Source organism: Schistocerca americana, chromosome 4 (assembly GCF_021461395.2).
Source record: "Schistocerca americana isolate TAMUIC-IGC-003095 chromosome 4, iqSchAmer2.1, whole genome shotgun sequence".
Classification (NCBI taxonomy): Eukaryota; Metazoa; Arthropoda; class Insecta; order Orthoptera; family Acrididae; genus Schistocerca; species Schistocerca americana.
This window is the reverse complement of record NC_060122.1, coordinates 212,745,767-212,760,618: the sequence shown is the minus strand read 5'-3', so window position 1 is coordinate 212,760,618 and position 14,852 is coordinate 212,745,767. Positions and strand designations below refer to the sequence as shown.

General features: G+C 43.3%; 1 protein-coding gene across 3 annotated transcripts in view; it reads right to left on the bottom strand.

The window, feature by feature from the left end:
* The window catches only part of LOC124612339 (serine/threonine-protein kinase tricornered), a 600,632-nt gene that overhangs the window by 200,759 nt on the left and 385,021 nt on the right, over positions 1-14,852 (bottom strand). The window contains exon 1 of one of the 3 annotated variants that reach the window (XM_047140488.1): positions 8,205-8,517. The exons of the other annotated variants lie outside the window; for them this stretch is intronic. Within the exon in view, the coding sequence (XP_046996444.1) occupies positions 8,205-8,385 (181 nt within the window). The 5' untranslated portion in view covers positions 8,386-8,517. Of the gene's footprint in view, positions 1-8,204; positions 8,518-14,852 lie in introns of those variants that run through there. 3 annotated transcript variants of the gene reach the window in all.

The window sequence follows — 14,852 nt, the reverse complement described above, 5'->3', positions numbered from 1 at the left end:
TCCCCCTGTGGTCTGTACATCAGACAAAACCGAGCGTTCAACAATTTAACAGCAAACGTACAATGCACTTTTGTGTTGTCGCGTGGGGTTGGGTAGGACAGGGGAGGGGGGATAGCTGCATCGAATGTTTTCATTCGATGGCTGACGCAGCCAAGTTTCAAAAGTCAAAAGCTTGTCTCGAGTGTTGTCAAGTCGTGCGTCTGTGTGTTTTTTTGAGTTAACGTTTCGTGCTCGCGCTACATGCTTTAAAATGTCCAGAGATTAAAGTAGCCAAAAACCAAAAAGAATCAGTCGAGTGTCGGTAAAAAAGCGCTGAACGTTACTATGGGCGCGAAACGAAAAAAGAATGTGATCTCGTTGGAACAAAAGCTTCGCGCTTTGAACACAACTGACGCTGGTGAGCCACCTGCGATACTTGCTGCGGATTTGAACGTCGGTAGGATTACTGATTGGAAGACAAATCGACCAGAAACTGAAAAATTTTGTTTCATTCAAGCGTCAGGCAGCGCAGTGAAATCTCGAAAAACGATGAGAAAAGGTGCACATCCTCAGAAGAGGCATTATTTTTGAGGCACGAACAAATAAGAGCCAAAGGTATGTCAGTTTCAGGCCCTCTACTTCAATCAGCTCATAAAAATGCATCGCTTTTTGATGAAGGGAAGGAGCAAGAATTCCTTGGCTGGCTGGCTGGATCGGTTCAAGAAGCGCCATGGCATTCGTGAAATTGTCATCAGCGGCGAATCATTACCCAGGTATGGAGCCACTATCGCTGATTTTAAGAAGTAACTGCACAGAATCATCGACAAAGGACATTATATTGGCGAGAACTTTAAAAAATGGAATTCCTCGAAAAGTGCTACTTCTTGTAGACCACGCTCCTTCTCACTCAGATGATCTACAAGATAGGGATATCAAAGTTTTGTTTCTTCCACCAAACGTCACGTCCCTATTTCAACCGATGGACCAAGGCGTTCTTGAGGCAATGAAAAAACATTACAGACGCTGCTGGAGTACTTAGTCGGTGCAATTGATATTGAAGAAGATATTATGCAAACTCTTAAAAAATCGATGTTTATATGAAGTGTCATTCATTGGATTGCTGAAGCTTGGAATCTAATTCCTCCAATTTCTCTCGTTAGGTATTAAAACAAATACACCTTTTAGAGCGTAAGGCAACTCAACAGTGGTGTAAAGAAGGAGGCAACGGCGAAACTCAAGCTCACGTTGTAGAAACACATGAAAATGACGTAATTTTGGTGAATTTACTGGAGAAGCTACCGGTTTGTGAAGACGCGAACTTCGAAGGCGCTGAAGAGTGGATGGAAAACGACTTTTTTTGATTTGACTGAACAAGAAATCGTCCAAATTGCGACCAACCAGAAAGCGTCAGAAGAATATGTCTCTGATGACGAAGCACAGAAAGAGATTCCTCACACAGTCGGTTACGAAGCGATCCAAACCGCCTTGGAGTACATCAGCCAACAGGAGGAGGCGACTTAATCCAGAAATCTTTTGTTTCCAACGCTGGAGATATACTGCCGCAACACAAGTTTCTCAAGAAAGAAGAAGAAATTAGACTTTTTTGCCAAAAGGTAAAGTCTAATGAAGCGTCCTAGAACTTCAACGACCATACGTTAAAAGGATTTTTTTTTTTTTTTTTTTTTTTTTACCTTGGATTTCCTCTAGAAAAACTTTTCGTTCCTTTACGTAATCTCTAGATTTGTTTCATAACTTTGTACAGTAGTTCATTTTTTTTATTCAAAAGAGTAAGTAATTATATTAAGGCGGATTTTTCTGTAAGAACGTAAAATAAAGGAGCTTTGTTATTCAGCGTTTAAAAACTGAGTCTTCAAACACACTTTGGCGCCTTTTTAACACATCAACAGAATTTTTTCAGTCAAAAACATGGGAGCTTATTCACACCCGTATTAACCTACTTGTACGTACCCTAAGATCGTATTTCGCGGTATTGACGCAATTCGGGGTGTTTCATGCGTGAAAATGAGGGAACTTCGGTTTATCCGAAATTTGGGTTATATCCGAACCGCCGTCCCGATCATTTCGGATGAACGGGAGTTTACTGTAACTGTCCAAGAATCCGCAAGAGCATGTCATCGCTGCTGCAGCAAACTGAGGAACTGCCACATCTGGATTCTTTGCCAAGCAAGAATTGCAGTAATAAGGAAACAGCCGGAGTGCTGGTGAGCGGTGAAAGACGCCGTTTCCGCATTATGATCTAGATTCCAGCTCATAGTTGCAGTAGATTTCACAGATCATAAAATCCGTCGGTGAACACCGCAATGCCGCCCAACTGGCTGCACATTGACTGGTTTCACGCCTACTGAAGACTAAGTCGAATACGAAAGGCGAGTTAATGGAACGGCGCAAGATAAAAACTTTTATCCTGATACGGGTAAAGAAAGTAAGATACGCAGTAGTATAATTGCTAGTAATAATATGTAACTATCAAAACTCACAATTTCAGAAGATGAAACAGTGAAGAAATGCTCCTGAAACGTAATAGACAGTTGCTTGAACACCTGTCGGGCAGCAGACTGTAGGCTGCATGCCAGAGAGATTTTCAAACAGCACATTCGCCGGGAGAAACCTGCAAACACATATTCCAGAGCTAAATAATGTTTTAAATGAGCTGCAGACTACAGCTATTATAAAAGCATATAGAAATTTAACTCAAGCTTCCATACCGAGTTTCAATCACATAATCACTTATTTTCAGTCTTGATCCCATGGGGAGGGACAGGTTTCGGTAAGATATTGCCACCTACAGATCTGCTACCATAATAGCATGCTGAAGCCAAGTGCTCTGAAACTGAATACTTAGCGATGCACTATCCTGGTAGCAAGTGGACTGTCACTGGACAACAAACAACTAAGAAAGAAAAAAAAAAGCATCGACGGGATCTGTGTCCACAATGTTGCATCGATTATTATCTATAAAGAGTGCCTTGGACGTTACAAAGCTCTGCATACGTGCAGAAGAGGAGCAAAAATGTCACGTATTGTACATTTCCAATTCCAGAAAAAAAAAAGAATGTAACAGTTTAGAGTTTTTTTTTTTTTTAATCCAAAGCTGTAATTACTGTTTACAGCTGCGCGAAGGAGACTGGGAAGTTCTAAATTCGTGTGATCGCAGTCTGCTGCAATATGCCATGTCTGCCACGATTTACTAAAATTTTCAATTGACTGCTGAAAATTAATGTGTACTATTTTTCGATCTTAAATGCCAGTAAAACAGCCGCACGAGTGGCTTACACAGGACGTCACGAAACACCAACACAGGGCTGTTGTAACGCACACAGAAACCCATCCAGAATTGGTCTCTGCACTCTGTCCGGTTTATCCTCACACACGGCGTAGCGTTTCGGGGATATTTTACGAACCGGAAAATGGCAATAATGAACAATTCCTTGGAGGGTGTGAAAAATTTCCTAGGGACATTCATAAATCGTACGAAGTTCCGTTAGCTGACCCTCGAGTTTGCAACAGGCGCCCGTACCTTACCGACTTCCATACAGCATTTACGAATATGAATCAAGCTTGCATGTGAACTAGAATCGATCGTTAATGTGTGTAAATGGTAGCGAAGGATAAAGCTGCCACTGACTATATAGGGAAATGGTTTCAAATGGTTCAAATGGCTCTAAGCACTATGGGACTTAACATCAGAGGTCATCAGTCCCCTCGACTTAGAACTACTTAAACCTAACTAACCTAAGGACATTACACACATCCATGCCCGAGGCAGGATTCGAACCTGCGACCGTAGCAGCAGCGCGGTTTCCGACTGAAGCGCCTAGAACCGCTCGACCACAGCGGTCGGCTGGAATGGTTTCCCTTGTGTTGTCGAGCTCAAGGAGTGCGACTCAAGGAGTGCGACTAAAGGAGCTCAGTTGTAGTGGTCGTAACAGAAGAGTAGACGAAGAAATGTCAAGCCACAAAGATACGAACTGTGAATGGTGTGAGAAAAATGTAGGTAACAGTTTTGAACCATGCATAATTTGATCCAGTCTTACAGTGTACACAGTTTCTATCCCAAATACGGAGTGAGGATGCACACACCGCTCCTGTATACGTTTATACAGACAACTACTACAGGATTCAGGGATTGCAGAGGGTTCCGGATATGTACCGTTTCGACTGAAAAGAAGCAAATTCACTTTCAAATATCTCTCTCTATTCATGGTACGCAAAAAACAGGAGGACAATGAGTGACCTGTGTGCTCTACGGAAGCTCATGACTAGTCACTTTTTTGAATACTTGCCGTCGGGTTCTCTTCTATGTGACAAAGGTCATCCTTTGCGAAGTCGAGAGGGTGGAGCATTCGCAGAGAACCAGACAACCCCTCTTAGTTCTGAAAGTACCAGTATCTTGCAGCCGTTTCTGTTGCCCGAAAATTGAATGTGATCTCATAATTCCAACACGGACTCACAAGGGCACCCTCTTCTCAGTATGATGGTGTACCGTGAAGTGCGACGTTTGAAAGTGATCCAATCTTCAAGCTTAATTCACATTCAAACGGTACATTTCTGGCATGGATTCCTGTTCGGAACTATATCTACGTACCCGTCTAGAACCCTTATATATCTGTAACGGGAATAGTCGAACTTCATGAACATGACACTAAAAATGAAACGAAAGACAAAGTTAACCCGGTACCACGAAACTTAATTCAACAACGAAGCACTAGCGAGCCTATACTGGCATTACAATCAATCCATCATCATCATATAAAGCACTCACATTTCCTTGGCTCTATCCTTAACCCTAACACTTGTAAGATACAGTTCTTCACACTTGTCCCTTGCCAATTATCCTCTTGTTGTGAAATTCAAAAATATTCCTGGTGAATTAAATGTTTGAAGAGATTTCGGGATTGTAGCCGGTCGTCGTAAACTTCACTCCAAGATATTTCAACTGGATACCTACCAGTCATCCTCAGGTGAGCAATCTAAGACTGAAGGCTGGTAATCTTTGAGTCTTCAATTGCTCACCTGAAGATGACCGGTAGGTGTACAGTTGAAACATCGAGGAGTGAAGCTTACGACGACCGGCTGCAATTCCCAAATCTCTTCGAATATCCTCTTTATATATAGCATTGTTGCTGCACCTTATTTAACCTGCTTTACGCTCATCTCTACGACCTGCATCTGTGATACATTCCTTCCACCAAATCTTTAACTACGATTTTCAGCGACGACTCGTGACGTAAAATGTGCCCAACCACTATCTCTTGGCTTCACCGTGTTCTTTACTCGATCAACGCGTGAGGTCTTCAAACGCCTCCCGCAACACTGAATTACAAAAGCTAGTAATCGTTGCATTTCATCTTTCGCAGTCAAAGTAGTCTTTCGGCCTTTTCACTAACCTTTTTCTAGTCTCAAAGTTTATATTTTTTGTCAGATACAAATTTTTTTTAATAGAAAAGTTCTCACATACTCCTCAGGAAAACAACTAAGTTGCCAAATATTAAAAAGGCACTCTAAAAATTCGGTTACTGTGGCAAGATAAACTGAACGTTGTGAGAGTCCATCGCCTGAGAATCTCAACTGATTTGACAGTAGACTCGTCGTACCGAGCATGGCTGTTTTGGAAACGCCCACGCAACTGGGAACGTCTGCTGAATGCATTTTGTTTTACTCGACTGCAACGCAACTGCCAATATGGACGAGCTACTGAATATCTCGACACCATTTCTCTCCAAGGGACTTGCCTTTAAAGAAATCTGTATTATTGTGGCCCATAACACGCAGCTGTCGAAGCGTAGTACTAGTAAATTAAGTAAATGGGAACAGGATGCCATAAGAAACACAAACTTGCTCACCCAACGAAACTCTCAACCAGAAATACCACGAATTAAAAACGAAAATGGAAAACTATGAGAATATAAAGATTCTATCTATCGCTAGAAGTAAGTTTAAGAGTGTAGCGTCCCGTCAACGACAGCGTCATTAGCGTCGGAACACTAGCTCCGACAGGAGAAGGATGAGTAAGGAAATCGGTAGTGTCCTTTCCCATGAACCGTCCCGGCATTCGGCCTAAGCGAATCAGGGAAATCACGGAAGCCTGAATCTGGACAGCCGGACGGGGATTTCAAATACCAGCCTCTCAAACACGAGCCCAGTCTCCCACCGCACGTAGCTCGGTTCAATGCCATTGGACAAAGAACACTCGTCCACCTGGAGAAAGACTTGAAAATCCTGCCGTGGCTTGCTTAACGAATTAGTCCGCAATCGCCGTAAGTTATATGTGGAAACCTGGAAACCATAGTAGCTGCAGGTGTATTTTAATTTTTCTCTCTTCCTCCCCCCCCCCCCCCCCCCCCCCAATGAGAGTCCTGTGCTGTATCCATAGGCGTCCGCAGGTAGGGGGTTGAGAGGGGATGGCGGTGGCAAGCGGAGGTAGGACACTTATCCCCCTGGAATCTGGTGCACAGAGTATTTATTCGCTACAGAATTATCACACACATTTCTAGAAGGCAGTGGCGAAACACTTATTCTCTAGAATATGATTAGCTATCACGTTACCAATAAAATTTGTGGCATGATACGTGTCAATAATGACAAATTCATTTTCATAAAAAATTATGAACTGTAGCACCTCACCCCCCCCCCCCCCTTGATATGTTTCTAGAGACGCCAACAGCCGTAACCACTGCTCTACCTAACTTGGTAGAACGTTCTCCGACTGTTCGGTCGTAATTCCTGAGCGAGTCCTTGTTCATCAAAGCCAGCCAAGTCATAATAATCTTCGAGTGCCTTTCGCCAGAAGGTCAAATAACGGAACGGTGAAATGGCCTTTGAGAATAACAAGACGCTTTTCCTCTTGAACTCAAAACACACACACACACACACACACACACACACACACACACACACACACACACACACACACACTCCGTTTCACATTAACTTCGAACTAATAGTTTCCCTGCCTAGAATTCATTTTATTGCTCTGTAATGTATGTACTGAAGTCACCTAAATCGTGTAGCAAATCCGACATTTTTTTTTTTTTTTTTTTTGCTATAGAATGTTGAATTCTGGTGTCACCACACAAGGTCAGATGTAAGTGAAAGAATTGGCTCGTCGAATCAACATCTTGAGACGCAAAGCTGAGGCAAACCTGTTCTGGTGTTGGAATTTCGATCAATAGGTAAACTGAACGACAACTTCAAGATAGCTTCCGACCCGAAACATCTGCATCGCAGGTTTTGCAACCCAAGAGTCTGCAGTTCAATGCTGAACAGACAGTTTGCAGCGGAAGGCGTTTACTGAAAATGGGGTTTAAGCACTAAGTCAGGTGGCTAACCGGTTCCGCCACAAACGCTTGCGCAATATGTCAATCGTGCCGGAACCAGACCAGACAGTACTGTGCAGACTCCTGTGGATCAGAAACTTGTTACGCAACTCCCATTCTTCAGAATTTAACTCTTATCGGAATATAGGCACAAACCACTGATATAAAACTGTTTGTTCACGATTTCTTCTAAAAAAGCGCACATTTGCTTCCCCCCCACGATTAGTATTCGCAGATACAAGCTGCATATTAGCACGGACATTAATCCAGATTTCATTCCTATTGGCTTCGGAACCAATGTTCTCACACCGTAAACTACGATCACGAATGTTGCAGTACTTCGGGTCAGCCGATACGATTTGGGTAATCTGTTTTCCATTGTCATTGTCACTTTTCACATAATACCAGAGGTGTCTCACACAATTAATTGGGTGTAGAGACTTAACGAAAACAATACATTTTGGTTTGAGATGAACAATGTACAACAAGAACACGATATCGGCGGGATAGACTACTCTCTTTATTAGGCCGTTAATGCTCCACTAACTACTGTGCTAACGAAGCCAGAGGAGTAATTTCACTTCTGCCACTAATTACCAGCACACTATGCATCGATGGTGGTGGAACTACTGCACCACTGGCAACGCTGGAATCCCACATTTATTTTCTCTGCGAAGTTTCATCGCTGGGAAGGGTCGAACCTCAGTGCTATTTAGTTAATGTTCTAAAATCTCTAAGGGAAACGCCGAATACAAAGTGCCTTTGATGGATCTGGTCATCTCGGACGGTATTTACCAGCAGCGTCGGAAACTGACAATGGAAACCCTGGCCCTCAAAGCGAGGGCGCTGGGCTGACTTTGGGACTGGTTTGTCAGTTGAGACACGAACCTTGGACCCCCTGCTTGCCCATGTCTGGCCGCCGCAGCCGAGAGAACCAGCGCAGGAGACGCCTGGCCGCGCTGAAGCCGCCGTCTCCGCCGTTGCTGCCACCTCCTCCTCCTGCTGGGTGCTGGGAGATGGCGGGCCTCTCCACCAGGAGCACAACCCGCTCCTTGTTGCACGGCGACATGAACTCACATGACACACGCACGGTCACACGCTCGCGCGCGCCCCGGCTACGCACTCACGCACTCGGCTAAGACCCGCTTCGCAGTTCGCCAGAGCACCACCACCGCGACCATATCCCGCAGAAAGACTGGCGGGCGCGCGGCGCGACCGCTGGCGGACACCCCTCCCCTTCCGCCACCTGACTGACGCCGCTCCCCCCACCACAGCCCCACCTGTTGTGCCGCTCGCGCGCACAACGGGCCGGTTCGTCAGCCGGCGTTCTGCACCGCGCATGCGCCGTACCGCTTTCTACCTCACGACGACCGGTATTGTACGCTCCCTTCCGCTGAGGAAGCGCCTTCGATAGCGACGAGAATTCACGTTTCGGCTGTGCCAGCCCTACTAATTTCTCGAACACCTACCATACAAATGCAATGAAACAAAAGTGGAGAATCGCCGACGCCAGGTCGCGTCACTGGATAGCAATAGCAAGCGCTAAGTAAAAATAATGAATACCAAGCACTGCAAGGAGACAAAGGCTCATTACGAAGCAACTCGATAACACTGTTTTGCGGTGCCAATTTGCATCTTATCGATACCGGAAGATGACAGCCACTTGCAGGACGAGTTACCTGACTGCTACTGATATGGAATGAAACAAGTTTACTGTTACCTGTCACTGTTTGTATCCGCAAAGCGTCTCAGAGGTTTAAATTTCCATCATCAGGTGGATTTACATGTTTCAGTACGATGTATGTGTGTATTGCGTTCAGATTTTGGGGTAACTTGTGGCAGTGTTTACTGGAGAAACAAAAATACTATTTCAGAACATGAATAAAAACGTATATCCAAGGGTGGAAACAAAACAATTAAAATAAAATACCTCCAATGGTCATAGCCTTCTGTCTCTGTCTAAACGCATTACGCGTAAACTGTCGTATTTTGTAAACAAAGATGGCTTCTGGAAACCACTAGATGCCGAAGAACTTACAGCAAAACAGAAACATTATCTCTAAGTACAACGCATATTTATCGCAACAACATTATTATTTCAGAATACGTTTCAAGGACTGTGGAGATACTTCTTTCAGTTACTCAATACATGCGCTGAAATTGTTATTTTTGAATAATTTTATCACTGTTGGCAACGTAATTATTGTACTTAAATTCTGCAACATGTCACCCGATGAAATAGACGAGTATTAAACTTAAGCCATATAAACATGACAGAATCGGATTTGTATACCACTTTAAAAATTTATTCCAACGCATATATCCATCAACTCAAACGAATATCTCCAAAACGTTTTACAACTTAATCCGAAATAATAATGTTACTGTGATACATATTCTTTGTACATCGAGACAATGTTTCTGTTTTACTATTATGTTTTTTGTACCCAGCAGTTTCCAGACACCATCTTTGTTTTCAAAATATGACAGTTTACGTGTGACGACAGAGAAAGGAGCCTGCGACCACTGGAAGTTTTCTATTTTACTTGTTTTATTTTCACCTTTGATATACATTTACTTTTTATTCAAAAACCTCGCCGAAACCACGTTCTGAAACAGTGTTTCTGTTTCTCCAGTGGACAGTGCCATAAGTTACCCCAAAATCGTAACACACACACACACACACACACACACACACACACACACACACACACACACACACACACACACGCACGTAAATCCACCACATGATGGAGGTTTAAAGCTTCTAAACGCGTTTTGGATATAAACAAACAATGACTGGTAACAGTAAACTTGTTTCATTCGAGCTAACCGAAGTTTAAAGAACGGTGTAGCTATCGATTATGAATTCCAGAGGCCAACAAAATGGCACAACCGAAAAATTACAACTATCACAAATACCTAACACGGAAGAGGGTGTTCTACTAATAGGATGGACGATAAAAAGGGGCAGGTTTCCTTTCCCCAAGAAGACACTCGCAAAGAGATAATGAGTAAACTAAATGAGTCCCTCTGGGGCAAGAGCAATGTGACGTCTTATGAACACACAGTCAAACTCTCGTCGAGTCCCGGCTGCCGGCTTGAATCCCAATCCGAATACTGTCTTAACACTTCCAGTGTTTAAGGACTGTTTGATAAAGCTTTATTTTTTTTAAATCCCTCAAAGGTAAAAATCACTTCGATTTAGATTTGGGGAAGGAGGCCAGTCAACAGCCGGCCGCGGTAGCCGAACGGTTCTAGGCGCTTCAGTCCGGAGCCGCGTGACTGCTACGGTCGCAGGTTGGAATCCTGCCTCGGACATGGATGTGTGTGATGTCGTTAGGTTAGTTAGGTTTAAGTAGTTCTAAGTCTAGGGGACTGATGACCTCAGATGTTAAGTCCCACAGCGCTCAGAGCCATTTTTGAGGCCAGTCAACCATATCACATCAAAAACACGTAGTGATACAGTCAGATGCAAGGGCGCTGTGTGCTTCTGCTTTGTGCTGCGTGAAGGAACAGGAGTTCTTTTCGTTTGTTAGTAGCCTAGAAAAAAGTCGCGGTGTATTGTTCACATACGTATCAGATTATGTGGTTTGATGGAAAAAGATCGACCCAGTAATTTGTGTTGCATTAAACTCACACCACAATTGTTTTCACAGCATGCAAAAGTTCTTAAGGCAACTGATGATGATATTCAGAACTTACACGTAATTTTTTCTGCGGATTCCCAATAAATGCAACCAAGCTTCATCAGGAAATAAGAGCATTTCGCGATCACCCTCTCTATCGTGATCTGACTGCTATAGGCAGTTGCAGTACAGACGTCTAACAACAGTATTTGAATCACTGGGAACGCCGGAAGTGGGAAACTTCCTATCTGTTTCCTTTTCCATTTTGGCGTTACTTACACTGCAAGTAAACTGAAGTAATGCTTAATCTATCTTATTTGTTAATATGTTCATAAATAACATGAAAAGGCAATTAATATAACTTGGGATTTCAAATGAATTGTCACGAAGGTATTGTGAGGCGTACACGAGAACTTCGTATATAGAATTTGACAGTTATGTTATTTACAGCTAATTTACACGTGCTTGTGTGATATTCTTCCTAAAAACACAGGAGTAATCATCGCGGCATCTTAAGCGCTATAGAGACGCCGCATTTTTTACAATTACATGGTTGTTTTAAAGTTGTTAACAAAGTTCGTTTCCATTCATCATCACATAGTTTTGAAACAAATCCAGCGTAACGCATTATATCGCCAAACACTGGCGAAAAAACCTGGTGATGTGCCATGATGTAGTCTTTTCGGAAAGCGCTTTCTTTTTCTTTCACCTTGTCGTTAGAGCAATTTTGTAGCTATTTGATCAAATTATGTACCTGTTGATAAAAACAGACAAGGCAGGGTTACACTAGCGGAGTGGTTGTATAGTTGTGGATTTCTTTGTCCCTCCCCCCCCCCCTCCCCCCCGAGTCAATTGACAGCATAAATTTGTTTTCCTGCACGTGGGGCTCTCTCACGTAAGTCAAAACTGTTCTTGAATAAGGCTGTTGAACGTTTCCAGACCCTTGTGAAGTAATGACGGCTTCCAATATTTTGCCACATACTCATCCACCGTATTTTGAGTCCTCAGTCCGAAAGAGCCAGTACTCTATTGCAATCATTCGTTGTCGGTTAGCAATAATTTTCGAGTAAAGCTTATAGCATACTGCGCTGTACACGAGTGGGTTACTTTGTTCGTATCCTGTCGTCTAACGAGAACGACTTTTGCCCGTCGATGGTCCAGGGTTACAATTTCAGAATAGACACTAGACCCCATGATCTTTGGGTTACCAGCCTGCTGTCTTTCCGCTGAGCCAACCGCTGCCTGGAATCTACAGTAACACGAACGGTTCGTGCCACGCCCGATCCGCGCTGAAAATGCTAGTACGCGCTTGGCCATATAGAGCTCCCATTTTTGTCCATTCATTTTTGACCAAATCCTTCATATACCATAATTAATTTGGACGAAATCGGTGATAACGAATAGGCTCGGTCTCTATGTACGATCCAAAATGAGAAGTTAACAAGGAACTGTTGCGAATAGCAGGATATTAACCCAATGTGCAATGAGCGTGACATATTTAAAGCACTCCGATTTTCAGCTTCACACTCTAGAAACTCAGAAGTCTGTTGAGACATGAGAACACTGCATATGGTATTTAAGAATACCTCCATTATATCACAATAAACATGACAGTTTCCACTTGTCCACCTATATTACTTTTCCTGCCCTAAACTCGGTATTCGGTAATCCAATTGCCGTAAAATTCGTAAAGGCCAGACATAGTATGTTTCTAGCACGTCGTGACCTAAGACGTAGACTTCCGCAGTTCACGACTTAATACGCAGCAGTAGTATCGTCTACCATTCCGGTGAGAAACCATCTATAGGATTCAATTTACTGATTCTTATTCCAAAACATTGTACTGCTGCACCTAAACCGCAGTTGATTACAAAGATGATACATATTATTGATATGAGTGGAACGGGAAATGAGAAACAGACCTGGATAATAGCTGTTCTCGTTGGAAGACCAGGTAGGAGTTAACCAAGTGTAACGGGTAGTCTGCTGATACTCATGAAAATAATTTTCTCCCGCCATGAGTCAGACTGCAGACTGGTTACTTCCGAGTCAACCGGTATGATGTCAACGTTATTTATGTACTTCGTTTGCTGGGAAGTACGAAAACGCCGCCTCTTCGCGTTAATTCCTTTTACAAATGGCATGACGAGAATGAAGCGAATGAGCATTTACTGCCCTTGTATGCCCCTTGTAATCTAAGAAAGACGATAAAAGTTGCAGTTTCTGAAGTACAGTTTTATGTTCCTTCGCATACAAAAACAAATAATTCCTGGCCATTACCTACCATGCGAAACCTTGACGTGCAAGCAACGGGAAACAGCAAAGGTCTGACATCAAAGAGCATGCAAGCTGTTTGTATACTTCTGCTTTCCGAACTGTTACGTAAAATGTTTTGTGACTGATGAGACATCGTTACTAAATTGCGGATGTGACGTAATATCTGCTTTCAAATAGTTAAAATGGCTCTGAGCACTATGGGACTCAACTGCTGTGGTCATCAGTCCCCTAGAACTTAGAACTACTTAAACCTAACTAACTTAAGGACATCACACACACCCATGCCCGAGGCAGGATTCGAACCTGCGACCGTAGCAGCAGCGCGGTTCCGGACTGGAGCGTCTAGAACCGCACGGCCACCGCGGCCGGCAATATCTGCTTTCATTTAATCGTATATGGCGAACATTTCTGTAAGATGAGAATTCTACTCCTGCTCAAAGTATATTCTCACAACCAAAACCAAACTCAAAACATCCCATTCTGGACCTTCCCTTCTCCTGAGCCGAAACTCTACCTGTTCCTTGGGCATACTAGAAATTGCTGCATAGTTGTGTTACTTGACTGGCTTAGGACTTCACCAGTGGCTATAGCAAATGTTTTCCTTCCATTATTTGACTAGAGTTGGATGGGTTTAAATTTAACGAAACTACACACACTTTCTCAAATGCACCAGGGCAATTACCTGACAGACTGAAATGAAACGGTTTCGATAAACACTTTAGACAACTAGTAATCAGGATTATACAATTGGCAACGCACTGTGTATATCGTGGTTCAGCACACCGAAATCGGTTTTTTTTACCATGGATAGTGGTAAAACACTCTTCAGTTGACTACTGAGGTGTTATTTGTCTTACATGCCAGTGTCGTAGGCCATAACAAAACAAAACCGATTTAGTCATCTTTAAGACATGAAATCGAGAAGCGGTGAGTTTATACATTGAGGTAACAGAAGTCACGGAACAGCGATACATGTACAGATGGCGTTAGTATCCCATAAAGGTATAAAGCGGCAGTGCATTGATGGAGCTATCACTCGTACTCATGTGATACATGCGAAAAGGTTTCCGACGTGAATATAAGCGCACGATGTGAATTAACAGACTCTGAAATTGAATGACAGCTGGAGCTACACGCATGGGCCGTTCCATTTCCGAAGTAGAGAATTTAATATTCCGAGATCCAGTGTCAAGGGTGTGCTATGAATACCAAATTCCAGGCATTACCGGGACTCAAATTGTCAACAAGGCCTGTGCATCCTGGTGGTGGCTCCACAATGGTGTGTGGGCTGCATTTACACCGAACTGAACCGATCATTGACTGGAAATCAAGGATCGGCCACTTGGAGACCATAGACTTCAACGATTTAATTTTTATGGACGACAATGCGCCATGTCACAGGACCACAATTGTTTGCAACTTGTCTGAAGAACATTCTGGACAATTCGAGCGAATGATCTAGTCACCCAGATAGCCCGAAATGAACTCCATCGAACACTTATGGAACATAATCGAGGGATCAGTCCGTGCACAAAAATCCTGCAATCTCAACTATGGACGGCTATAAAGGCAACATGGCTCAATATTTCTACAGGGGACTTCCAACATCTTGTTCATCCACGCCACATCG